The 26,978-nt window shown below is 43.4% G+C and overlaps 3 protein-coding genes, 1 non-coding gene and 1 pseudogene across 5 annotated transcripts; 3 read left to right on the top strand and 2 right to left on the bottom strand.

The window, feature by feature from the left end:
* Positions 1-278: 278 nt before the first annotated feature.
* LOC125517257 (RNA helicase, ATP-dependent, SK12/DOB1 protein) lies at positions 279-16,551 on the top strand. Of its 2 annotated transcripts, none has more exons than XM_048682436.2 (22): positions 279-627; positions 723-1,247; positions 1,355-1,432; positions 1,516-1,600; positions 2,055-2,257; positions 2,410-2,517; positions 3,469-3,570; positions 3,928-4,128; positions 4,403-4,513; positions 6,126-6,193; positions 7,209-7,575; positions 7,827-7,982; positions 8,058-8,168; positions 9,559-9,612; positions 10,428-10,685; positions 11,861-11,970; positions 12,933-13,086; positions 13,874-14,333; positions 14,836-15,050; positions 15,549-15,787; positions 15,970-16,096; positions 16,185-16,551. In XM_048682436.2, exons 1-22 carry the CDS (start codon positions 502-504, stop codon positions 16,395-16,397), a joined length of 4,071 nt encoding a protein of 1,356 aa, XP_048538393.2. In that variant the 5' UTR covers positions 279-501; the 3' UTR covers positions 16,398-16,551. The 2 variants fall into 2 exon arrangements, with proteins under 2 accessions (XP_048538393.2, XP_048538392.2); XM_048682435.2 differs by having other exon boundaries at positions 1,516-1,663.
* Positions 16,552-16,630: 79 nt separating this feature from the next.
* On the bottom strand, positions 16,631-18,490 carry LOC125517258 (protein SUPPRESSOR OF K(+) TRANSPORT GROWTH DEFECT 1-like). The gene is made up of 7 exons (XM_087526870.1): positions 18,357-18,490; positions 17,926-18,124; positions 17,626-17,694; positions 17,424-17,498; positions 17,215-17,313; positions 16,959-17,120; positions 16,631-16,866 (listed from the first exon to the last, which is right to left on the bottom strand). The coding sequence occupies exons 2-7, from the start codon at positions 18,052-18,054 to the stop codon at positions 16,741-16,743; spliced, it is 660 nt and encodes a 219-aa protein (XP_087382996.1). The 5' UTR covers positions 18,055-18,124; positions 18,357-18,490; the 3' UTR covers positions 16,631-16,740.
* Positions 18,491-18,844: 354 nt separating this feature from the next.
* LOC147964346 (vacuolar protein sorting-associated protein) lies at positions 18,845-19,815 on the bottom strand. Its single transcript, XM_087526871.1, is given in 3 exon segments — positions 18,845-18,980; positions 19,070-19,272; positions 19,274-19,815. Coding segments are annotated over 3 exon segments (483 nt in total). The 5' UTR covers positions 19,531-19,815; the 3' UTR covers positions 18,845-18,957.
* An 80-nt stretch (positions 19,816-19,895) lies between these two features.
* Positions 19,896-20,091, top strand: LOC125517832 (U2 spliceosomal RNA). The gene has a single exon (XR_007287833.2). It is a non-coding gene; the product is annotated as a U2 spliceosomal RNA (small nuclear RNA).
* Positions 20,092-24,643: 4,552 nt separating this feature from the next.
* On the top strand, positions 24,644-24,828 carry LOC125517845 (U2 spliceosomal RNA; annotated as a pseudogene).
* The last annotated feature ends 2,150 nt before the right edge of the window (positions 24,829-26,978 follow it).

Below are 26,978 nucleotides of genomic sequence, written 5' to 3'. Positions count from 1 at the left end.
CGCATAAGCTAGCTAAGATAGGGTTAGGGGAAGAACTTCGTAAGGTCTGGTTCGGTGTTCCTCCAGATTGCATTCTGGATGTTATTTCGGACGAGATTTCAAACTTCGTTGATTAAATATAAAGCGGCAATATTAACACTCAAAAAATAAAATAAAAATAAAATTGCCATGTGGTTTTCCCTAAGAAAAACGCAGTCTTCCCTCAAAAAAGAAAAAAGAAAAAAAAGGAAAACGTAGTCATATCGCGCCGGTTGGACATGCTCTAATCTGGTCGAGTCGCACCGCGTAGCCGAGCGGGCGAAGCGAGACGACTAGCCAGAGTGACCCGACGCATCGGAGTATGCGAGCAGCCGAGCCGACGCCATCCCCACCCCCCATCTCCGGCGCCGCCCCGTGGCCCCAACTCCGGCCGCCGCTTAGCTCCGCCCGCGCCCTATTAAGCTTGTGAAGAAGCAGAGTTCAGTGGAGAGATTAACGGACCGCCTCGTCGCGGGGGTCTCGATGGACGACCTCACCCCATCGCCGGCGAGCGAGGTGCCGTTCCGCATCAGCTTCTCCGGCCACGGCGGCCACCTCCGCCTCGACCCTACCCCCCACCCGCCCAGCCCCGTGCCCGACTTCGTCCTGGTACGCGACCCCCCAAACTCCGTCCCGCACTGCACGTTTTTACTCAGTGCGAAGTCTGAACCCTAAACCCACCGATGCTGTAATGGCAACCGCAGCCGCCGGCTTACCCGCCCGAGAGTCCCAGCAGCGTGAAGGAGTACCTCGAGGCCAATTACCTCAACCCCGAGCTCTATGTCCCTACCGCGGCCAATGACGGCAGGGTGTGGGATGTGGACTGGTTCGACCTCGCCAGGCCGCCTCTGGAGCCCTCTGCCCCGCGCACCATGCTCGTCCCCGCCTGGGAGCCACCTTTTCGTCGACGATCGTTGTCGTCGTCTGAGCAGCAAGTTTGGGACCCTGAGTCTGTGCAGATGGAGATGAGCCAAGTGTTTGACTCGGGGACTGGGGGGATGGTGCCACGAATGCCAGGCCCGGCGAAGGACTTTGTGAGGGGTAGAGTCAACAGCCGGCCATTCCGCCCGGGAGGCCTGCAGGACGATGCAGCTGAGGCGGCAGCATTGGAGAAGGCATTTCCAGAGGGTGCGCGGAATGGTGATTGGGTGCGTGAGCTTATGAGTAGTGGCCCTGCTCTAAATGCTCCGCCAGGGTTCCCCAAGGGATTGGACTTAGGCCAGTTGAAGGTGCGATCCTTGTTAAATATCAAAGTGTGTGTTTATTTTACTAAGGAATGATATGGGTGTTCTAAACTGGGGCAGTAACAACTAAGAACTCCTGTCTTATGTTATAGGAGTATAACAGCCACTGGAAGTGTTTCCGGGATGGTGAGCATGTCGAGGAACGTGCATCTTCATCAAATGACACAACGGTAACCAGCTTAAATGCTTACGGTTCAACATCCACATCCCTGCAGTTTTGGCATTATATTCTGATTGCCCCATGGTTCTGCAGGATAAGTACTCGGTGCAGTTTGATGATTTGTTCAAGATGGCTTGGGAGGAAGATGATGTCAACATTGTGCCACATGAAGATGATGGTGAGCAATTGGCTGGAGATGAGGGAACCAACGTGATGTACTTCATATGTTCAAGTCACATGAGTATATTCTCTTTTTTTGAATCGCAGCAGTTACTTTCTATACCTACAGATATGCCATTTTGACTTTTCACAGTATCAATGCAATAATTTGAATATGTTTTTTAATACTAGCAAAAGACAAAAGAAATGTATTATGAAAGCATTTCTAAGATAGACCAAAGTTTGAAAATGCAGTCCGCAAGGATCACACAAAAACCTACACTTAGAGATGGAATATGAAGTAATTGATAAAATGCCCGTTACTACTATGTATAGAGTATGGTTTCTTGTGAAAAAAAACATATATAAATTACGGTTACTTAAAGAAAAAACTGTATATAGGCTACATGTGTTTCTCAATGCTATTAAGTCTTATCCGGTTCCGTGTTAATCCTCCCATTTCCCATTTGTAGATGTCAATGAACGAAAGGTTGATAAGTTGCAAGATGCTTCTGAAACTCTTACAATGGCAGACACTGACAAACAGGAAGCTAATGTCAGAGGAGATATTTCTGAAGCTCAAACGGACTTGGATAAAATGTTATCATCTGAAGTGAAAGATACCCGCAGAGAAACAAGTGGATTAGTTGATGATAAGCCAGCACAGGAGGGCACGGTAGGCGCACATTAATAAAAAAAATGCGACTCTTTGCATCTGTTGTGTTTCTTATTCCATTATCTTCATTGGTGCTTGGTGTTGCAGAAGCAGCAACATTTCTGAAGAAAACCGAACCACTGATTGTTATTTGTTTCCATTTCACTCAATAGGATTGGGCACTCGTTGTTGGGGATAATTCTATTGTGACAAACTTCCACAAACTTGTTCCAGATATGGCAATTGAATATCCCTTTGAATTGGATAAGTTCCAGAAGGAGGTAAAATTCTCATTAGCATCTGTACCTTTATCTGAATATTTGAAGTTTCCTATGCTGATGAGCATCTAGTGTGTTATGCTGTTTAAGAGCATGAACCACATTTCTTTTAACATGATGTTCAATAGGCACAACCATGCCACATGCTTGTGTAGTGGTTCATGCACCAGTAAATCGGTGATAGTGTGGTACCATATCTCTGTGCTTTGACCGTCTACACCATTTGCCTTGTCAATTACCATGAACAGAAAACATCCAATTTCAATTTACCTAGCAACTATATGAAAGAATTTTTAAATTTGTATTGGTATTACTTAGGATGGCACAAACTTTCTTTGTGCATGCGAGCTATCAACATTAAGAAACTTGAAGCTGTCGTCTTAACCTTCCCCTTATGCCCTGAAAACTGTGAATAACTATGTGTTTTGAAGTCTCAACCATAGTTCTGACAAAGCTCATTCACATTTTGAAGGGCTTCAGGTTTATGCATGATACAGAATTATGTGCTAAGAACTAATAAATTTGCACTCATATGATTTTACCACCATCTTGTGAAATACTGAGAGGTCGATAGACTAGGAGTCTAGGAATTCAGCATCCCTTCCAAATTCTCTATCCATCACATGCACTCATGCAGACACTTGTGTTCATACTTACGGCTCACACATTGACTACATATGGAAACAAATTATGTATTATGATAGCTGCAAATGGTACATTCCATTTCTATTTGTTCCTTGTCTTTGGCCCTTTTGGGACACAAGACTGCCATATAAATTTCGAACGAAAGGAAACATGAAGCAAGAAGGGGTGTCCCCTTCATATACTTCCTATCAAAGTTATGCATACAAGCAAGAGCAATCCCTAATTGCTATCACCTTATGGTTAGAATAGTATGGTACTTAATGCTTGATACAATTGCTAACCTGTATTCTTTGTATTTACCATAAATAGGCTATATATTATCTTGAGAAGGGGGAATCAGTCTTTGTGGCAGCCCATACATCAGCAGGAAAGACGGTTGTTGCAGAGTATGCCTTTGCTTTAGCATCAAAAGTACGGCTGACTTCACTGATTCTTTTCTGTATATTTTTTCGAAACTGCGGCCTTTCATTCTTCTTATTTACTCTGTTATTTGCGGTTAGCAATGTGCTTGACAGCAATGTGCTTGAGTTAGGAGATCTCTAGCTTACTATTTATTACCTATAGCTGCTTTGAGAAGTACACAGTATTCCTGAATCACGCTCACTTTTACTTTTGTTAGTAGATTTATGTCTAGAGTATTGCATACTTTGTTACACTATTTCTCTATGTACTGTAGCAGTTTATTCAGGCCCTCCCAAACATATTATGACATGTCTCGATAGAAGGAATGTAAGTGTGGACACTATGATAACAGACGTTATTGTGCAGCATTGCACCAGGGCTGTCTATACTGCTCCCATTAAGACTATCAGCAACCAGAAATACCGAGATTTCTGCGGGAAGTTTGATGTGGGACTTCTTACTGGAGATGTTAGCATCAGACCAGAGGCAACTTGCTTAATTATGACAACAGAAATATTGCGCTCAATGCTCTACAGAGGTGCTGATATTATACGGGATATTGAATGGGTATGTCATTGCATTTCTGATTATTTTTTCTTAGTGTAATATGCTCTGTTTTTCACTTTTCACTTCACATTTTTGCAATCTTGTTAAGGGCTTGTTCGGTTAATCCCCACCACAAGGGGATTGGAGAGGATTGGAGGGGTTTGAGGTGGATTTTGACTTGCTGGGGATTTAATTCCTTCCAATCCCCTTCGAACCCCTTGAAATCCTAAGCAACCGAACAAGGCCTAAGGGATCATGCTTCATGTTTCTGATGTGTGATTAATGATTCAATCAGGTAATATTTGATGAAGTGCATTATGTGAATGATGCCGAGAGAGGTGTAGTTTGGGAGGAAGTTATTATAATGCTCCCAAAGCACATTAACATTGTCCTCCTTTCAGCAACGGTATGGATCGAGTGAAAACTGCAATTTTATTACGACTGTTGCAATCAACCAAATATGTTATATATAGTATTGATGTTAACTGTTACCCAGTAATAGTTGAGTCATGCCAATTATGCAAGAATGGCATGTCATTAATTTAGTACTCCCTCCATTCCTAAATATAGTGCATATAAGCTTTTTAGAGATATTCCGCAATGTAGTGTGTATCTCCCTCCCCAAGCGATTTTGGACGAAACTACCCTCCCACCAAACCGAACAGCCAGCGCCCCAGCCCACCGCTTCACTCGCATCTCTCTCTTCCTTATCCCTTCGTCTCGCGGCTTTTCCCACCTGCCTCACCACCGATCTGCCACCTCTGTTGCTGATCCCCACTGATCCCTACCTCCATTGCGACGACACAGTAGATCGAGTTGCTTCTAGGCAAGAGGGCCGAGGTTGACGGACGAGGTGCTGCACAAATCGGCAAGCGGGAGCTCCAGCGCTGCGGCCGTAGTACGCCGCACGGAGGGCGAGCTCCAACACGTGAAGCTCAGTGGCACAGAGCAGGTTCACCAGCCACAGGAGCTCCAGCGTGAGCACGCGCACGCGAGCATCAACGGGGCAGAGCATGTTCTCCACCGACTGGGGGGGGGGGGGGGGAATCACGGCCACCAGCCCGTTCAACACGTGCAGCTGCGCACCGTGTCTGGCAGCAGCGAGAATCGATGGGCGGCGGCAAGATTCGACTAGCAGCTGAAGCAACGCGCCCGTGTCCGGTTTCTGGGCGGCCACCGCGTGCATGTATGGCTGGCGACGGCGACACTGGTTGAAGGATGAAGGAGGGTGAGGGGGAGGAGAGGAGGAAGAAGATGGGGAAGAGCCAAAAAAAGGAGCCGCCTGACGAACGACGGCGCTGGAGGAGGAGCCGCCTAACGAACGGCAGCGCTGGAGGAGGAGACGGCTGACGACGGCACCACCGGAGTCTAGCTAGCATCGGCAACGCTGATGGGTGGAGTACGAACTAGTACTACTACTTGGACCTGGGCTGGGATAGAGATGGAGTGGGGGCTTTCTCGTCCAAAATTTGATGCCAGCACACTCATTGGTATATGGGCTAAAAACTATGCGCACTAGATATTGGAATGGAGGGAGTACATAATAGTTCAGACTTCTCTTCAGAACAGGGAATACTAGTACTATTCAGCTGCCTTTGGATTCTTAATTGATACTGAAGATCTTAAGGTGATTTGGTCGTAGCATTATGGCAAGTATGTGTAAGTTTCATAGTATCGAAGATTGTCTGATTGTGTAAGTTTCATAGCAAGCAAGTATGGTCTTATGATCCAGGAACCTAGATTATGTCATACATGTACAGGAATGCAATTTATTTGCTGGTTATGGTTATGCAAGTTTTTGGCTGCTACAGTATTCAACCACACCTATTACTGGCTGTAGCAACCGCTTAATGATAAGCAATGGTTAATGTGAAAATTTGATTACAAACTAACACATTAAATATATTGGAAAAGTGCGTTTCACTGTTGTGCTACGAAAAATCTGAAGTTTGATATTCCATATTATTTCGTTCATGTTCAGGTTTACTTTAGGCTTGACTTTTTAATTATTCTGCCAGGTTCCGAATACAGTTGAATTTGCTGACTGGATTGGCCGAACAAAACAGAAGAAAATTCGTGTCACATCGTAAGTGTAACGTGCTATAATTTTGAAGCGGGGGAAAAATGTACAGTTTACCCTTGAACCTATTTGATTTTGCTCCTCTAATCTAGTTTTGTTAATTCCAACCAGCCCCTCTACTATAGTATTTTGTGCAATAAAAATCTTGATAACTGTTTCTGTTGGTATAAGCATATAAGCTAATTATGATGATCCTATTAGGCCCTTTTTTTCACATGTATAATAAATTAATAACATGTCATATGACCTATTAATGGTCCACGCCTACTAAAACTTGCTAGCTGTATGGATGAGGAGGTGCACGCTTGGATCCCGGAGAAGTAATCAACATGCACGCACATATGATGATATTACATACACATGCTATGTTAATCACCTTTATGTAGTTTGATTGAGCCAGTAATTTGTTAGAGGGCCTGGCCGCGTGGATCATGGAGATAATTCAGGTGGTAGTGGCTTGCATGATTAGCTGGTTACCTATTTGATTCATCTTTCAGTGGAACAAAATGTGTCATTTGGTGTTAAACATTTTCCTATCGCAAGTGTGTATTTGTCCCTGAGAGGCTGAGAGAGAATGCAAATACACTCAGAGAGATAGAGGGAGGAGTTGAATTACACAGGATGGAGTTGAGTAGCTAGAGGAAACAGTCAGGGTACTGCGTTCCTTTGACATGTTTATAGTGGGAGCTGAGTTCTGCTTCTTGCCCTCTCATTTTTCCCTAAAGTAGGGGTATTTTTGAAACACTCTTCTTACTCTAGTATACGGACAACAATTTGCCCTTCCCCGATATGGGGGGCATAACACAGATACCTTTTTGGCTTGGTTGCACATAATTGGACAGTGTAGGAGCTTCAACAATATTGGGCTCTAGGTGAGGTTAAATAATTCAGCGCCTTACAGTGTAATTTTACATTCTTAACTGCACTTTTGTAATAACATGCTTCCTGTTCTTAAGCTCTTTCAACATATACTTTGTCATATCACAATTTGCATCACCGTATGACCACTATATTTCACCAGGACTAACAAAAGGCCCGTTCCCCTCGAGCATTGCCTGTTCTACTCTGGAGAGGTATACAAAGTATGTGAGAAGGATATATTTCTTACTCAAGGATTTAGAGACGCCAAGGACGCTTTCAAAATGAAAAATGCAAAAAAGTTTGGAGCGAAACCTGGAACAAAATCAGGAACTCCTGCAGTACGTGCTGGAACTCAAGGCAGAAATCCAGACACGTCTAGTAAAGGGAGAGATCAGAAGCACCCAAAGCACCACCAAACCAATTCAGGAGCAGCAGCAATTCAGCAAAGCACCTCAGGGTCAAGGAGATCTGAGTCTTCATTCTGGATGCCGCTTATAAATAACCTTTTGAAGAAATCACTTGTGCCTGTATGTGAGAAAGATTGCTTTTGACATCTCTCCATGTTTTAATTCACGACAAGTTCTTTGGACCTCATGTTCTTCTGCTTTGAAATGTTACTTTTCATTGTGCATTCTGAACCTAATACTCCATTGTAGAATAACAATTTATCTTATCATTTTTTGGTCATGAACATAATTTTCCTTTATCTATTGTACTATTGTATGTTACTTAACATTTGACATGACCTTTTCTGATCATTTCTAGGGTTCTTCTGCAGGTGGTAATTTTTTGCTTCTCAAAGAACAGGTGTGATAGGTCAGCAGATAGCATGTTTGGTGCTGATCTCACCAGTAGTTCTGATAAAAGCGAAATCCGTGTCTTCTGTGATAAGGCCTTTTCGCGCCTCAAAGGATCCGACAGGAACCTTCCTCAGGTTATCCAATAGCAAAGTTTTTGACTGGTTAACTTAACTTTGTTTTAATGCTATAGATTTTGACATCTTTGTTAGGTCGTAGGAATACAAAGCCTTCTGCGAAGAGGAATTGGAGTTCACCATGCTGGGCTTCTTCCTATTGTGAAAGAAGTAGTTGAGATGCTGTTTTGTCGCGGTGTGATCAAGGTTAAGCTTTGAACATCTAACTGATATTTCTTCTTTGGAAAAGGTTCACTGTGGTCCGCAAACCCCTTATAGTATAGTGCCTAGCGCACTTAACATTGTCAACTATAAAACCTGAAATCTGAGGTCTGACCTTCCTAACATTAAAAATTGGTGGAAATAACCCTCTATGGTGGTTTTGCATGGTGGTGTTTTCACGGTTGCAGCGATTTTGAACACATGGAGCTCCAACGTGGATAGGTTAGAATATTGGACAACCACACCATCATGGCCCCGCATGTCATCTTCTTCCTCCTCCCGCCTTCTGTCTCTGTCTCTCCTGGCCTGCCCCCCCCCCCCCCCCCCCCCCCCAAACATCTGCCCTAGCTCCGCCAGTGGCCACCGCCACCTGCTCCTCTTTGTTAGGCATCACCTCCTTACTCGATGGCCGCGTGCTCCTCCATGCCTTCCAGAGCTCGCTACACTCCGCACTGACTCGGAGCAGGATGAAGCTCCCGTGTGCCATGGCATGATGGAACTATCTCCTCAACCTGAGCGCGGATCTGGAGCTGATAATGATTGACCCGTATGCTGCTTGTGTCTCGAGTCCAGTGGTGCAGGTCTGCTGCTCACATGGAGCCGAGCTCATCTCAAATACTGCCAACTAGCATTGTACTCTTCCTCCCAGCTGATTTTCCGATCGTCTCCAATGGTGTCTCTCGCCTGAAGAGAGTGAGTGAAACATGATGCTATGTGTCCATGTGGGGTCCTGACATGGCTGTGCAGTCTTCCTACTTATCTAAGCCGGAGCTCCACCTGTGGAGAGCTATTAGCACAGTTGCAAAACCACCTCGCGAAACCGCTCTAAAGGGTTTTCTGCACTGGTTTTGGAAGCTGGGAAGATCAGATGTCAGGTTTGATAGTTGAGAGGTTTAAGTGCGCCACGTATTATACTTGTGAGGGTAAACTGGACTTCTCTTTTCGTCTTTCAGTTACATGTTAGAAACTGATGTACTAAGCTACCAGGATTTTAACTACTCCATTGTCATCTATCTACTTTTTGTCTTAATAGTTGCACTTCTTGAAGCCTGAAGGGAAACATTCATGGACGGTCCATATGATGTAGGATATTTGCTAGATGTAAACAAAGTATAAAACTATAAATGCTTACTAGTGAGTAGTGGCTACTAGTTGGCAGTTGTGCACTGTGCTCGAATAATCATTGCCGAACCAGTATCATGGGGACAATTTGTTTAGCTTGAGTGAGCTAACAGTGAAATGATTGTTTGGTTCAAACCACAGTGTTGTCAGCTACTAGCTAAACAGTTATATTTTAAAATAGCATGTGCTGCTGCAGTTATATTTTATAAATTAACCGAGTGGGAACCTTTTGACTTGCTTAAACTCGTTGCAGGTACTGTTTTCCACTGAGACATTTGCAATGGGTGTTAATGCTCCTGCAAGAACGGTGAGTTCTTTTTTGTTTCTTCTCTCATACGGAGGGTTTCAGTATTTCTGTATCTTGTGTTCAGACTTCATATTTCTATTATACTTAAACTAAGCATGGTCGACCCACTCGTAGTTTTACTTATATTTGTATATTTGAACTGTGGTAATGAAACCAATCAATTGTCTCCTCATTTTTTGAATTGACTGCAATGTGCTAATGATGCATATCTTATACTTAGTGTAAACTAACATCATTCATTCTGGCTGGTAGCTGCTATACCTTAGCAATTAATTCTAATTGCAGCGAGGTGCTAATGGTCATTTTGTTATGTTTTATAGTTCAGAACCTTGGAAGTCCTTTTTCGATTTATTCATGTGGGAAGCATGAAGTAGTCACCACTTAACACTCACCTCACTGAGATTTGGGATATAACTGTCAATTTTTTGTCTTGGCATGTGTATTGGGAGTTTGGGACAATAATATCTAGTGATTGTATTATGGTTTGCGGTCACTTCTCTTGAATATGCTTTGGACTAGACCAATTTTAATGTATTGTTAGTATCTTGCCAACATTGATTGACAGGTTTCTTTTTCTAAATATATTTTGCAGTTTGCTGTTGACAGTTACACATAATGTCCAGTGTTTAGTTTGTGCAAACATAAATGTAGTCAGGCTGATGCACATAGTGTTTTTTCTTATTTCTGTGCGCCATTTGGAATCAAGCTAATTGTTGCTCATGCTTAGTTTATATGTTTGAGCTTACCATGCCTTTTAAGCCCAAGATTCTGATAAACTGCTCTGTGCCTCCGACTAAACCTTGCAAATTCAACAGGTCGTGTTTGATACTTTAAGGAAGTTTGATGGAAAGGAACATCGAAGGTTACTTCCAGGGGAATATATTCAAATGGCTGGACGAGCTGGTAGGAGAGGACTAGATACCATAGGTACAGTGATAATGATGTGCCGTGATGAAATTCCTGAGGAAAGTGATCTGAAAAATCTTCTTGTTGGAAAACCAACTCGACTGGAATCTCAGTTTCGACTAACATACACTATGATACTACATCTTCTACGTGTGGAGGAACTTAAGGTATACCTCTCACTGTCGACTAGAAAAGTTTCCTGCTCAGCCATGTTATTTGAATAAGTTTTGTAGTTAGATGTGGGTGTATTTCCTGTGGCCAACCATCTTTCAATTTCCCGAGCTCATGGGGCACATGCACATGCTCTGAAATATATATGTTTCAACTTTCAACTCTGGATACTCAAAATTGCAACATAAACTCGACATATATGTCCCTCTTGCTAAACTGCTCAAATCAGCTTATTTCCTCTTATACAATCTTCTTTCTTGAGCTTATCGGCGCTGAAGCACATGCATTGCGAATATATATGTTTGAATTATAGACCAAAAACTGAAATAAGGTAGAAATATATGTTGCTCTTGCTTCTGTTAGACATGTATATATTAGCTGTCTGATATCCCTATTGTTTTAAGGGGTTTAGTGCATTTTTTCTTTGCCTGTATACTGGCTATGGCCTCATGAGAATACAAGTTCCTATTCCTAACAGCTGCACTGCTCAACTCAGGTTATTTACTTGTTAAAACACAGTATATTGTCAATCCATGTTTTGATAAATATGTTGACCAGAGAGTCTGTATTCGGGGGTAACACCTTGTACCTGGCATGGGTTGGTGCCCCCATTATCTCTACCATTGGATGTGCATTGAGATCTGCGCACATTCTCTTACCACAAATATATCGTGAGAGCATGTGCACAAATCTCGAGGTATTGTTTGAATGGCTGACACAGTGGAAGCACCCAGCCATACATACAAGCAGAAAATCGACTCATGTATTCAACTAAATTTCTTGAATTGCAGTCTGCTTAATTTGCATTACTGTTTGATGTGAGGTCGCGGGCAGTTGCAATTGGCACTGGTTCTGAATGAGCATAAGATGGAAGTATAATTGATTGCATTGTCGTTAATGTTATTATCAGCTGGAAATACTCAATACTTGATAAAACTTTGTTAAGTTTAATTTTCTTTTCTCCTAGGCATACTGACTTTACTATCAGTATATATTTTTTGCTTTGGGAGACGCTAGAATGCGTCTTGATGTATTTCATGGAAAGAATAATGCCCAAGGCCAAAAGGCCCTACAGAGGGCGTGACTGTCTTAGATCGATGTGTGCCACTATGCTCTTTTTAAAATGTTCCAGAGGAAACAGGATATCCTTCACAGATGCATTGTCTTGTAGGTGGAGGACATGCTTAAGAGAAGTTTCGCAGAATTCCATGCACAAAAGGATTTGCCTCAGAAGGAAAAGCTGCTTCTGCAAATGCTACGTCAACCTACAAAGACAATCGAGTGAGACATCAACCCTTCTTTACCAAATTGTATTAACACGGTTGGTGCCAATATTTGATATTCTTGCACTAATGTTTAATTTATGGGTTGGGTATCTAATTTGTGGAACTACAACCCTTGGTAGAATAGACCCAGCACAGCTTTAGAGTAATTGGCACTGCAAATATGTGATAGAAAATACTGTAGTTGGCAAATGTGTTGATCTAGTCTCATTTTTTGGATATGCAAAAACGACCATCTATTCCTAGAGGACTAATCTTTGTTCGTCTGTCCAAGTTGGCAAATGAGTAAATACGCAGCAATATCTTATAACCAAATCTTGGAGTAGTCTGTTGGACTTGGTTACAGAAGATAAAAAAGATAAAAAAAACCGTAGTTACAGAAATGCAGACATTTATTTACTTAGTCCTCTACCTCCCAGGCTCCCAGTCATGAACTGTACATCTAGCCCCCAAAAGGATGGGAGTGTGGCAATATAGTCATTTTCTGCAGCACCTTGCAGGACTAGATGTACAGTTGGGTTGATCCAGGGCACATATCATAGAATCAGTGATCTTTGGTTGTCATCAAATGCTAAGCTGATATGTTTGGTGCTTGGTATTTTCTTTTGTATACAGTTAATAAACAAATAAACATACAGCTCAGTAGATAGAGTGTTTGTTTCCTATGCAGAAGGTCGTAGGTTTTACCCCTACTTGGCGCGGTTCAGTTTTTTTCCTCCTTGTTAACAACCTTGTTAACAATCATTCGTTGGGCCTTTTGGGGGCTTTCTTATTTAGTATACATTTTCATCATTTTTTTCGCAGTGTTATCTATATAGCACTATGAAGCATGTAATTCGTTTTTGGTAAAGCACTAACCATATGGTGTAATAATAAAAAAAAGTTGCAAGATCGTATATTACATGCAATAAATTATCCTATCTGCATCATAATTTATTAAATTCATTCTTAAATCATCAGGTGCATAAAAGGAGAGCCTTCTATTGAAGAATATTACGATATGTTTCTAGAAGCCGAAGAACACAGGGAATTTGTCACAGAAGCAATTATGCAGTTGCACACTACTCAGCAGTTCCTTGCGCCTGGAAGATTGGTGGTTGTTAAATCCAAATCTGTATGTATTCATTCTATTGGGTTGCATTTTATGCATGCTTTATTTTTTCTGTTCATCCTTTCAATGATTTTTTTGTTTACTTATCCTGTCACAAATAAGAATTCAATTTTGCGACCTTTTATTAAACAAATAAGGATCCCATACCAAGGGGAGAAATCCTTCAATTCAGGAGACATGGGTATACACACAAGTAGCTTACTGGAGTTGAGCTTGGCCCAAATTCAATCTTGTGTTTGAAATTAAGCTTGATATCTGCATCTTCTTGATTCAAAACTGAACTAAATTTCTGTTGGACCCCAATTAGCTTACCACCTTTGAGCTTCTTTCTCAGCACCTCCAGTTTGAATGATAAGAACTTTGACCAGCCATTTTAAGCAAGCTACATTAACTGTGGACTTCTTGTGGCACTTCTATGTAATTTATTTGATTCGACGCAAGTAAGTCTGTCACTTCTATATAATGAATCGAATTTAGAGGTCATCCAGGGGCTCACTGGTAGCACCATGGTTAGTGGGATATACAGCTTGGGTTCGGTCCTCACTTGTTCCTTAATTAAATCAGTTCTTTGTTCCTTCTAGACGTCACCCATTTAATCTACTTGATTTCATATAGGTTCTAATATTGAAACATCTTTTCTACGCTTCTACCATGGATTCTGATAAACCACAGTAGGCTTGAGGATAAAGCGGTGCTTTGCGCTTGCTTAGTTCTCCTACTTTTATTACAAATGGTTACTGGCACAACAGTGGCATCTTTTCCGCATTATAATGTGTATGTTATATGGCAGGATGATGATCACTTGCTTGGCGTAATTGTGAAAAATCCATCCACTACACTAAAGCAGTATGTTGTTCTTGTACTGACCGGTGATTGCCCTTCATCTGCGCTAGCCCCTAATTTATCCAGTCAAAATGAGAAGGGGCCAGGGGATTCTCAAGGATATTTTATTATCCCGCCGAAAGGAAAACGTGGCATGGATGATGATTTTTTCTCTTCCTCTAGAACACGAAAAAGTTCAGGTGTTATCAATATAAAGCTACCATACACGGGGGACGCATCTGGAATGGGTTTTGAAGTAAGAGCTGTGGAGAATAAAGAGATTATTAGTATATGTACAAGCAAAATAAAGATTGATCAAGTCGGACTCCTTGAAGACATTAGCAAAACAGCTTACGCTAAAACAGTTCAAATGCTTATTAAAGAGCAGACAGATGGAAAGTATCCTCCTGCGCTAGATGCAATAAAAGGTACAGATATTCTGCGATGGCTAAACTGCCATATATAATCTTGTGCTATTCCATTAAAGGTCAAATCAGATTAGAAAAAAGACCTTGTCTGCATGCTGATTATTGTGTTCATCTAGTATGTTCCAATTCGTTTATAGTCAATCTTGTAAGTAGAATAAGTTACAGGGCTATGGTGTATGTGTTCTCATGGCGTATACTTCCCTCAACTCCTAAGGTGTTTGTGCTAAAAAGACTTGAGCAAGAATTATTGAAGTTGCAACTAGGATAAGGCAAAAAAAATGTGATCATATAACTCTTAATTTTCACTATCTTATTAGTACAGTAGAACTTATCTTGAGTTCCCTGATGTAACATCAGCATTTGATGATTTACCTAACCTTTGTGAATTTATTTAGGCGTTTCTTTTGATTGGAAAGAGCTCAATAATCTTTTAATGCTCTGTTCCACTTCCTGCACTTGATTTATCAACTGTTTTGACTTGTTTATTTTCGATGCAATGCAGACCTAAAAATGAAAGACATGGATCAAGTTAAAAGATACCATGCACATAACAACCTACTGGAAGTAATGTCTAAAAACAAGTGCCATGGTTGTATAAAATTGAAGGAACATAAGTCAATGATGAAGGATCAAAAGGTGCACAAGGATGAGCTGGATCAACTGAAATACCAAATGTCAGATGAGGCACTTCAGCAGATGCCACAGTTTCAAGGCAGAGTAAGACTTTACATATTTTTTCTTGTTCTTGTGGGTAGATTAGAAAAAAAAAGTAAGTTCCTTAAGCAACCATATCTATTATTTCTGGCACAACAGAATCCAAGGGGATTGGGAAACTTAAAATTTCGTAAGTTCTCCAATCATTTCTGATCTGGGTCTGCACATGAGGTTTTTGGTTTCTATCCTACTGTATTGAAAGTTGAAACAACAGTTTGGTTTTGAGTATAAATCACGAGGCTAGTGTTTTTTCATGGAATGTGTTTATGTAGGCTCAGTCCAAACAGAATATCATAATTGGCATGCGGAGTGGTCCAGTTACACATGTTTGTGTTTGGGAACTGTCATAGTTGATTAGTTACCGTGGATTGCTCAAAAGGCCACAACCAGGATACCAAGAGGGAAATATCATTTCTTGGAGTGTGGACCACATGCACCTCAATTAATATTTTGACCCTTTAAGATTTCTGTTATAACAATTTTATTTTTCCATGTGTGCAGATCGATGTACTAAAGGAGATCCATTACATCGATTCCGATCTTGTTGTGCAACTTAAGGGCCGAGTGGCATGTGAAATGAACTCTGGTGAAGAGTTAATATCAACAGAGTGTTTATTTGAAAATCAGTTGGATGAATTAGAACCCGAAGAAGCTGTGGCTATTATGTCTGCATTTGTTTTCCAACAACGGAACGCGTCAGAACCATCTCTCACTCCGAAACTGGCTGATGCCAAAAGGAGGTTAGTTTCTTTTTGTTGCCTTCTTCTAGTGCTTATCTCTCCAGCACACCTTGTGTCTTGGACCCGGTAACGTTGCTAAGTACGTACTACCTCTGTTTCTTACATTAATGAACAGAGGGTGTAATTGCTTACATGATACATACCTCAAGTACCTTTTGTTCTTCTCTCTGTCTCCGTATTAGGCTCTATGACACGGCAATCAGCTTAGGACAGCTCCAAAAGAGGCACGAGGTGCCTGTGGATCCTGAGGAGTATGCACGTGATAATCTCAAGTTTGGTCTTGTTGAGGTTGTCTACGAATGGGCAAAGGTATTACCACTACACACATCTTGGTAGGAACTCTTTCTGTGGGATGGGTGTAAAATTCTAACTCTTTTTCTGCCGCGTCGATGTGCAGGGAACGCCTTTTGCGGACATATGTGAGCTGACAGATGTATCTGAAGGGCTGATTGTAAGAACAATTGTGCGGTTGGATGAAACATGTAGGGAGTTCAGGAATGCGGCTTCCATAATGGGTAACTCTGCTTTGTACAAGAAAATGGAGATCGCGTCCAACGCCATCAAGCGTGACATTGTCTTTGCAGCAAGTTTGTATGTCACAGGAATATGATGCATGTAGGCTCGGTGTAGCCTAAACCTAACGGTGTTTGTAAGTAGAGAAATTGATGTTCTGGATGTCTAATTTCTTCACAAGCCCAATCTTAACAAGCGCTCAACTGTAAAGATGTTTTTAGTGACAGTACCATCTGACACCGTTGACACCAGGTGCTCATGAGTGAGTAGAATCAACAAAATCTACCGCATTGTCTAATCAATTTCTGATGTTTCTAACCAACAAACATGTACAAGAAGAATTGCTATGACTTCACAAAGCTATACAGGCCTATAAATGTTCAAGTCAGTAATCATATGGCAACATTTACAGAACGTAAAATCTTGGGTGTACGTATAATTCAGCCCTCCTCCCCAAACTCTCTGGTGAACCTTGTATACACTCCCAGCTCCGCCTTGCTCACCGTCGGTCTCTGCCACGCAAGGACCTTGTCGAAGTCTGTCCTGGAGATCGGAGGCGGGGTAATCTACATAGCCATAGGAAAAACCACCTGAGCAAAAGATGAACCGAGGCAAGAGAGAGGTAGAATAACACGCTGCTGCAGTTTATAGTGTTTACCTGGTCAGCCATGCCTTCCGCCGCGAGCTCCTCCATGGTGGTCTGCACGGCCCCCGGTTGCTTTGGCCCGCACGGCGTCCATGTGCCGCCGCCGTCCTCTGACCTGAAGAAGAACATGGCGTCCTGTGTCTTGCGTATGGGCTCAAACAGCACGTCCTTCACCTGTCAAAAGCGCGCGAGGGAGAAGTATCAGTGTCTCGACACCACATATGTTTATTGTGTGCAAGAAAAGGCTGGGGGGAGTATGGTGGCATACGCAGACGGCGATATCCGAGCCGGAGAAGCCATCTGTCCGGTGAGCCACACTCTCGAAATCGCTCTTGGTCAGGCTGTGGGGGGTGTCGCCGAGATGGACCTGCGAAGGTGAAGTCTGAGTTAACTGAACCTTGTAGGGGTGACTGAAGTTGGTAGCAATGTCAAGGTGGGGTAGAGTTGACTGAAGTTTTCTTTTGGTCAGCTCATTACCTTGAGCATGCGTTGTCTAGCTTTAAGGTCAGGCAGTGGAATGTAGATGCGCTTGTCGAAACGTCGCCTCACGGCCTGGGGCACAAGTATGACAGGTTCAGTACTATAAGGATAACACACCACACAGATGTGCAGTGCATTCTTTTTTCCCGCAGAAAATATGCACATTGTAATTATATGAATATTTGATAGATGTGTCTACCTGATCCAGAGCATATGGAGTGTTTGTAGCAGCAAGAACAAGGACCTTGTCATCGTTATGGCCAACACCCTGCAATATTACAAGCATGGCAAAAAAATGTGTTTAGTTACTGCTGAAGAAACCGTGATCGATGGCAGTTACTTTGCAAATTCTAAATTTATAGACAGACATATGCATGCGGTTGCTTTTCTGACAACAATCTGAGCCACTGCATTCTACTTGATTGAAGGACAACGATCCTGCTAGTTTCTTGTAAAAAGAAGACAGTGACAAGTGTTCTACAATGTCTGAAGAAGTCACCTGCATTTGGACGAGCAGCTCCGTCTTAACCCTCCTAGAAGACTCACTTTCATTACCTTCTCCACGTTGGCCACACAAAGAATCAATTTCATCGATGAAGATGATGGAGGGGGCATTTTCACGAGCCATTTCGAACAGGTTTGCGACCAGCTTTTAGCTTTCTCCCATCCACTTCGAAAGAAGATCCGACGAAGATATACTACAGTTAGTTCAACACTGAGCATTAGTCCATAAGTGGCAGGATGGTGATGATATGCATTAGCACCAAGGAATCCCAAAATAATTCAACCCTTGGCTCCAAACATCGGCGTTGCAACAAAAAATAATGTGACATGTTTGGTCTGGAACATAATTGTCAATCAATGTGTGATGTGTCTCTGTTGTTGGAGCACATGATTGGAACTGCAAGATAAGTGAATCACAGCAATCACCTGAAGAAGGTGGAGTCGGCCTCCGTCGCGACGGCTTTGGCCAAGTAGGACTTCCCCGTCCCCGGCGGCCCGTACAGGAGGAACGCCCTCCACGTAGGGCTGGACCAAAAACTCGTAGCTCGCGAGCTTAATAAACGCTCGATAGTTTGGCTCGTTAAGCTCGTAGCTCGCTTCTTAATGAACAGAGCCAATCATTGATTTTAGCTCGTTAAGCTTAATGAGCTTAACGAGCGAGCTAATGAGTTTCACGAGTAGCTCGTTAAGCTCGTTAGTAACAGCACAACGCATATTTTCATTTTACATGACAATTTTTTTTTAGCACCTCAGCCCATCTATTTAATCTAATCGACATATGAGGCAACAAACTACTTCATTTCTTTTTGTCATCATATTTCATCTTGAAAACCATACCTCCACACTCATCATGTATATCATAACACATTATAGTCTGTTAACGAGTGCCCGCGAGCGCTCACGAGCTTAACGAGTTTCAAACGAGCCGAGCCGAGCAGAGTTTTCTGCTCGTTAATCTTAACGAGCTTAACGAGCCGAGCCTTAACGAGCACGAGCTTAACGAGCCGAGCTGCTCGTTAGTCCACCCCTACCTCCACGGCCTCCGCTTGCCTGCAATTAATTGTGAACTGTCACAAACAGGCGCTTCCTCCGAATTGAGGCGAAATCGACGAAGAATCTTGTGGCACCTGATCACGTACCGGTGAAGAACTGCGGGAACCTGACGGGGAGCACGACGGCCTCCTGCAGCGCCTGCTTGGCGCCGTCGAGCCCGGCGACGTCGCTCCACCGCACGTCGGGCTTCTCGGAGACGATCGCCGAGTGGAGCCCCGCGCGGAGCTTGGCCCGCTCCGAGGCGCGCTCGTCCTCCTCGTCCCCGCCGCCGCGGGGGTCCTTCTTCCTGGTCGCCGCCGCCGGGCCCGCAGGGGGCGGGGCTGCCGTCGAGGAGCGCGCGGATCTCCTCGGCGCGGGCGACGTACCCCGGGAGCCTGGCGGCGATGGCGTCACGGACCCTGGGGTTGTGCTCGTACCTGAGGTGCGCCGCGAAGTAGTCGAGCGCCTGCACGTAGTGCCGCAGCGCGGCCGCGTAGTCGCCGGCGTCGTCCTCCTGCACCGCCCGCCGGACCAGCGCGACCGCCTGGTCCTTCATGGCGCCGTACATCGTCGGCAGCCTCGATCGATCGCTACGCCCACGCGGGGTTGCGGTTGGAGAAGGGAGAGGAGGAACTTGAGCGCGACGGACTCGTGCGGTGCGGTCTGGTCACCTTTGGGCTAGCCCATCCCCACACGTCAGAGAGACAGCGAGCAGGGAAAAAAGGGAAGCCGTAGCAGTGGGCCGTGAAAGGATGCTGCCGTGGTGTTCTTATTGGGCCCGTTGAAGCCCAAACGAACGGGAGGCTGGCTTGGCTGGTCGCCCGAGCACAGCAGGGTTCTCTCTGCTCTTTCGATTAGTACCACCTCGCTTGCGGAGAGGGGAGAGGCGGTCGAGTGAGCTATAAAAGGAGGGGGAGGGCAGCAGGAGAACTCATACCTTTCTCGGCCTTTTGGCTAAGATCAAGTGTAGTATCTGTTCTTATCAGTTTAATATCTGATATGTGGGCCATGTGTCCACAACGATATTAAATTTATTTTTTGTGAGGGAGGGTCCATCACAGTGGCTTGCCATTGGGGCCCTCAGGTGTCGCTTGGGTGTTGCACTACAGCCCAGGCAGGCGCACCCCAACCAAAACTAACTTAAATATTTTGAGTTCCTTCAAAATCAAAGTTCAAATGTTTCCAAGTTTATGAAAATCTGCCTGGGCCTCTCTTACTGCACGGTTCAGATTTTGCTGTGTCAAACTTGCTGCCGTTCTGAACTTTCTTTCAGTTTCTAGCGGCCACAAAGCAAAGCTGATCTGCTGTGTCAAACTTGCTGCCGTTCTGAACTTGTTTCAGTTATGTGTTCTCAAGGTCTCGCCTAATGGTCTGAAAATCCAGCAGCGGCAGCAGGAACTGTCACGCTGCTCGGTCAGGACTCTGCAGCGGCAACATGCCATGCTGATTTCTGCGTCGAATTTGGCCTGTTGGAACCTGTTTATTTGGTAGTACTTGCTGACGCTGTGATGGGTAAAATGAAAACACAACCACATTCTGAACTTGTTGCAGCTATGAAGGAGAACATACAAGTCGAGAAATCCCATCATTTTGTTTTCTCAAGCGCTTCCTTTATCCATGTGTTGAGCCATCAACTGAATGATGTCTGTGCTGCCCAACTTGAAGGAAGTCTGTTTACCATTCTGTAAGTGCACGAGTATAGCACTTATATATCAGTAATGTTGAGGAACAGAGATTTGTATTCTATTATGTGTTTAACTACTCTTTTTTTTGAATAGTTTGGATTTTGCTTACTACTCTTGTTTAACATTTCACATGTGCATGCTTAGAAATAAAGAGGGGGGGGGGGGGGGGGGGGGGGGGGTTAAACAATATAATACATCGGTTTACATGAAAGTGTGATCCGCATAAAAGGATGCTACCATCTCCTTGTTTGTCTGCTTATGCCTGTTATGAATTTCTCATGTAGTACATCCTTTTCCCTGACCAGTCTTTTCTAGAGTCGGAGAACAGAGCAAGTAAGTATTCTGAAGCAAGAACCATCAGCATCCACTTCAGCCATCGGTGGGCCATTCAAGCTTCCGAGCCATAACTGAAACTCACGACCGAAAAGGATTTGATTTCTTGGTGAAACAGACTCTACTATACAACCACTGGAAAGCTTCTTCCTGGAAAACAACGAAGCCGTAATCCGAGGATGCTGAACATCACATACCATACTAGCTAGTATCTGCATAACCCTACTTACTGCAACTACAAAATAAAGGAAGAATACATATCACTTTAAACAGGAAAAGACTGCCGCAAGCAGTCAGAGAAATGACAATAGATTTAAAGCACTCCCAGCGCTGATACTGGAAGGCACTTTAATCAACTAGAGTGGGTTTTTACTACCTCTGTCCGGATTTATTAAGCCCCCTGGTATTTTGAGCCAAACTTTGACCATTCATATGACTAATAAAATACAGAATATATGCTACACTCTGACGACAAGAACTGTTGATTGCCTCGGAATTGATCCCCCAATTAATGTGCTCACTTTCACTTTGGAAATCCAGGACAGCAATAATACCCCCGAGCGTTTTTGAAATATCTGAAACAATAACTGAATTGTGAAAGGCCAGGTACAAACTGAACGAATAAGATTTCTGTTCACTGTAATACGTCAGGAACCTACCGCCATCTCTGATAACAATAACATCACATCACCCTTTTCTTTCTGCATGCATGATCCAACAGATATTTGCTCAGTAATCTGTGACAAAAACATATCACTTGTCCAGAACTCCAGATGATCGTCAGAAGATGGGAAACTCATCACCGAAGAGGAATTCTTGGGGAAATGGACTCTGCTATATTTTGGATTCACACTGCCCTGACATTTGTCCAAAACTCCAGATGATCTTCAGAAGATGGCTGCAGCAACCGATAAAACCAACAAGTCAAGCTGATTTCGATGCTTTTATATGTATCCGATCACCTTTGGTACTTCATTCTTGTCATATACTACCAACTTAAGTATTTAGAACTGTGAGATACTACTAAGAATAAAATGTACATTGAAGATTATTTTTTCTTTATTTAACTGAACCTAGTGAAGTTTCCGCTTTCTACCGAAAGTCGCTTTTGGTTGAGCAACACACATGCTCTCCTAGAGATTGCAACCTACTTTGAACATAATTTACTATTCCCAGCTTCCTGTATTTTGTCCTGGTGCCGTGTATTGCTTTCAGAGAAAAATAACCCAAACATGGTAATCGTACCAGTAGCCATCACAGTTTATCAGAGACAATGCCGAGCTACGTCAATGGTACGTTCTCCATGCACTTTACATGGCTTGATGATTGATCTCTACAGCTCTCTCTGACATTCATACGGTTTCCCATCCCTTGAAATTTCTCGTATCTCGTCCCAGACTCACGCAGTGCTGTAGTCGCCAACGTCGTCCTTCAAGCTCGGCTCGTCCCCACATGTCAGAGACAGCGAGCGGAACGAACAGGGATAAACCGGAAGCCATAGTACTGGGCCGTGGTGTTCTTGTCGGGCCTGTTGAAGCCCAAACGAACGAGAGGCAAACGCATAGGCTGCTTGGCTGGTCGCCCAAGGCAGCAGGTTTCCTGCTCTTTGGTTTCGTTTCGTTTCCTTTAGTACCACCTCGCTTGCGGAGGAGGGAGAGGCGGTCAAGATAGCTATAAAACGAGGGGGGAGGGCTCAGCCTGCGCGTTTAGTTTATTTGGTTTACATGGTTTGGTTTATACGGTTTTTTGGTTTGTACGGTATTAATACTTCAATAAATATGGTATGAAATTAAAATACGGTTCGGTTTTGTTTTGGTATATATCAAATTATTTCGGTATGGTTTCGGTATATACCATAAAAACCAAAGTTGACAGTTGACGCGAATTTGAAAATGACGTAATAATAATTTGCAAATTTATGACTCAAAACACATACTATTTTACACATAGTATATGACTATATATATAAGTATATATGCATGCATTAATTCATCTGTTGATGGTTCTGGACGTGCTTAGCATTTTAAAAAGAGAAAAATGACTATGTTACAAGAAAATTTTACATGCTTATTAGTGAATTTGACTCATGTACAAGAAAAATGACAACTTGTATGGTTCATCTCAAGAAATACAAATTTATTTTTACTTCGGTTTATTCGGTTAACCGTTTGGTTTTTCGGTATATACCATAAAAACCAAAGTTTAAATCGGTATGAAAAGTTCATACCATACCGAAACCAGAAACCATAAAAACCACAAAATCGGTTCGGTTTGGTTTATTTTCGGTATGGTTTTTCGGTTCGGTTTTGAAATGCACAGGGTGAGGGAGCACTAGTAGAAAAAGGGCTTTCAGTCCCGGTTCATAAGGGCACGGCCATGTGGAGCTCCACCTTTAGTCCCGGTTGGTAACACTAACCGGGACTAAAGGAAATTTTTATGATTTTTTTTTGAAATTTTGTTTGATTTTCAAATTTCTGAATTATTTTAACCTCTAGTCTGTAATCACCACCCCTCATCACTTCTCAATTTATCCTCTAATCACCCCTCATCATTCCAAATTATCTAACTTCCCGGACGGTCACCCATCCTCCCACTCTCCCAGCCTGAGCACACTTAACTTCCGGGTTCTATTCTCCCTCGCTCCAAGTCTGCACTTGTTGTTTTCCTGACAATACTAAGATGTCAATCCTATTAACCTTCAGGAATTTTGCTTGAGCATGAAGTGACACATTTCATAGTTTTATTTTGAAACTATTGTTTTAAAAAACAATAATTATTTAGTAATACTAATATTTCTTGAATAAGTAGTTTGACCATTGTTTGACCATAGTTTGACCATAGTTTGACCAGATTTGACCAAAATTCAAAAAAACTGAAATAATTATTTAATAACACTAATATTCTTGAATAATTATTTAGTAACACTAATACTTCTTGAATAAGTAGTTTGACCATAGTTTGACCAGATTTAATGAAAATTTAAAAAAAAAACTGAAATTTGAGCATAACTTTTTTTCCTTTTGGAATTTGAGAATTCTACAAATTTGCAAACAAGCCATAGGTGGTCTCCATCGGATGTAACTTTTCAAGTAGATGATTTTTCATATAAAAAACTTTTTCATCCGAGTTAGTATGCAAAAGTTATGCCCATTTTTACAAATTTTAGAGAGATTTTGCAAATAAAGTCAAAATTCACATTTGCAAATTTTCCCAACAACTAGACCATATATCACATGGAAAACTTATTTTCTTTTATTTTTTTGACATTTCCATCATTTTGTTTTATTTTTTTTTAAACTGAAAAGGCGATCCACGGGGGGGGGGGGGGGGGGTAGAGTTTGAAAATTGGACCTTTAGTACCGGTTCGTGCCTCAAACCGGGACTAAAGGTGTAATCTTTAGTCCCAGTTTGAGGCACGAACCGGGACCAATGGTTGTGGGCCAGGAGCGAGGCCCATTGGTCCCGGTTCATCCCACCAACCGGGACCAAAATGTCCAGATGAACCGGGACCAATGACCCACGTGGCCCGGCCGGCCCCCTGGGCTCACGAACCGGGACCAATGCCCTCATTGGTTCCGGTTCTGGACTGAACCGGGACTAATGGGCTGACCCGGCCTGGACCAAAGCCCTATTTTCTACTAGTGGAGGGCAGCAGGACAACTCATACCTTTCTCGGCCTTTTGGCTAAGATCAAGTGTAGTATCTGTTCTTATCAGTTTAATATCTGATATGTGGGCCATGTGCCCACAACGATATTAAATTTATTTTTTCTGGGGGACGGTCCATCACAGTGGCTTGCCATTGGGGCCCTCAGGTGTTGCACTACGGACCAGGCAGGCGCACCCCAATCAAAACCAAGTTAAAATTTTAAATTCCGTCAAAATCAAAGTTATAATTATATTCCCTTGACCCCTCCTTTGTAGGGAGGGGTTCTTAACGCGCAGGTGCGCTCTGAACTTCGTAGATTTAGCAGCGGTTTGGACTGTCGCTCTGGAGATTGCATGCTAAAGTCTACTGGTGTATGATTATGTGCTGATTGCTGGTTTGTAGGACCCAGTTTATGTGCTGATTGCTGGTTTGTAGGACCCTGTTTATGTGGAGATTGCATGCTAAAGCCCTCTGAACAAGTTTATGTGCTGATTGCTGGTTTGTAGGACCCTGTTTATTTGGAATTCATTGCAGCAGGAAAACGAAAACACCACCATCCTGAACTTGTTGCAGCTATGATGGAGCAAAGCTAAGATTAAGAACATTGATGTATCGTTTACTCTCACCCCTTTTTCTAGTGGTTAATTGCCACCCAAACAAACAAGTCAAGGAATCCCAGCAGCATTTGTTTTTTCAATCGCTTCTATCATCCATGTGATGTGTTGAGCCACGATGAGTAATGTCTGTGCCTGCCCAACTTCAGGAACTTGTTCACATAAACTTGTTTACCCGTTTGTAAGTGCACGAGAACAAGACTAATGTGTCAGTAATGAAGAAGAATAGATATCTCTGCTTACTGTAACCCTACTTACTGTAACTATAAAATAAAGTACAGTAATAATGAATTTCTCTTTTAAGATAAAAAAGACTGCCCGCAATCACCTAGAGAAATGACGATATATTAAATTGTTGACTGGTCTAGTTGTTAGACTGTATATAAGTAGCCTCTGTATATCTGTATTGTAACATTGTATTATATCCCTTGGGTTCCTCTATATAATGAGATAGCCACACCTCAGATTAGGGGTGTCGAGCAGTTCCCAAATCATATGTTTAACATGGTATCAGTTTAGGTTACGATGTCTTCCGCTGCCGCCGCCACCGTCGCCGTCGCACCGATGTTGGTTCCTCCCGCCGCCGCCGCGGTGCCGGCTCTCGCTACTGCCTCGTCGTTTCTTGCCTCGCAGCCTCTCGCGATGGCCCATGGTGTCTCGTCGTCGCCTCGCTCCCCGATCGGATCGGGAGACCGCGGCGCCACCCCAATCGGTGCTCCCTCTGGCGCTGCTCCTCCTGCGGGCGGCCTTCCTGCGATCCATGGTGGGCCGCCGTCGCCGTCGTCTTGGCCGGCGCTGCCCCAACCCTATGGCGCGCCGCCCCTGCAGCAGCCCTACGGTGCCCCGCCACCTCACTCCTACTACGGCGCGCCGCCGCCGCAACCCTACTTGGCGCCCGCGCCGCCTCAACCCTACCTGGCTGTAACGTCCTCGATGCGGCTATAGCTCCCACGTGTCGAGGCACGACTTAGAGACATAACCGCATTGAAAGCAATGTCGCAAGTTAGGCAATCTTCACAACATCCCATGTAATATAAATAATAAAAGGGGAGATACATAGTTGGCTTACACTCGCCACGTCAATCAAAGTACATAAATAGCATTACATCAATCAAACACTCATGGCCCGACTACGGCACCAAAATAAAAGATAACCCAACATGCGACATGGTCCCGATCACCCCAACTGGGCACCCCTACTGATCATCAGGGAAAGACACGTGATAACGGCGTGAGTCCTCGTCGAACTCCCACTTGAGCTCAAGCGCGTCATCTGGAATGGAGTCATCAGGGCCTGCATCTGGTTTGGAAGTAATCTGTGAGCCACAGGGACTCAGTAATCTCGCACCCTCGCGATCAAGACTATTTAAGCTTAAAGGTAAGGCAAGGTAAAATATGTGGAGCTGCAGCAAGCAACTAGCATATATGGTGGCTATCCTGTTCGCAAAAGAGAGCGAGAAGAGGAGGCAAAGCGCGAACGAGTAACTAGAGAACATCCTGCGGCAAGCATTACTCCAACACGTGTTCACTTCCCGGACTCCGCCGAGAAGAGACCATCACGGTAACTCACACTGTTGATTCATTTTAATTAAGTTAAGGTTCAAGTTGTCTACAACCGGACATTAACAAATTTCCATCTGCCCATAACCGCGGGCACGGCTTTCGAAAGTTCAAATCCCTGCAGGGGAGTCCCAACTTAGCCCATGACAAGCTCTCACGGTCAACGAAGGAATAGA

This window comes from Triticum urartu, chromosome 6A, assembly GCF_056163025.1.
Source record: "Triticum urartu cultivar PI428250 chromosome 6A, HENAU_Tu73, whole genome shotgun sequence".
In the NCBI taxonomy this organism is placed as follows: Eukaryota; Viridiplantae; Streptophyta; class Magnoliopsida; order Poales; family Poaceae; genus Triticum; species Triticum urartu.
The sequence above is the reverse complement of the archived record's forward strand: the minus strand, read 5'-3'. Positions and strand labels throughout refer to the sequence as shown.

Excerpts from the sequence above, each read along its gene's own strand:
- LOC125517257 (XM_048682435.2), top strand. The coding sequence starts at position 502 with ATGGACGACCTCACCCCATCGCCGGCGAGCGAGGTGCCGTTCCGCATC. Across the intron at positions 1,433-1,515 it reads CTTCATCAAATGACACAACG|GATAAGTACTCGGTGCAGTT; the intron begins GTAACCAGCTTA and ends ATGGTTCTGCAG. Across the intron at positions 6,194-7,208 it reads AAGAAAATTCGTGTCACATC|GACTAACAAAAGGCCCGTTC; the intron begins GTAAGTGTAACG and ends ATATTTCACCAG.
- LOC125517258 (XM_087526870.1), bottom strand. The coding sequence starts at position 18,054 with ATGGCTCGTGAAAATGCCCCCTCCATCATCTTCATCGATGAAATTGAT. Across the intron at positions 17,121-17,214 it reads GCTCGGATATCGCCGTCTGC|GTGAAGGACGTGCTGTTTGA; the intron begins GTATGCCACCAT and ends CGCTTTTGACAG. Across the intron at positions 16,867-16,958 it reads CGGAAGGCATGGCTGACCAG|ATTACCCCGCCTCCGATCTC; the intron begins GTAAACACTATA and ends ATGGCTATGTAG.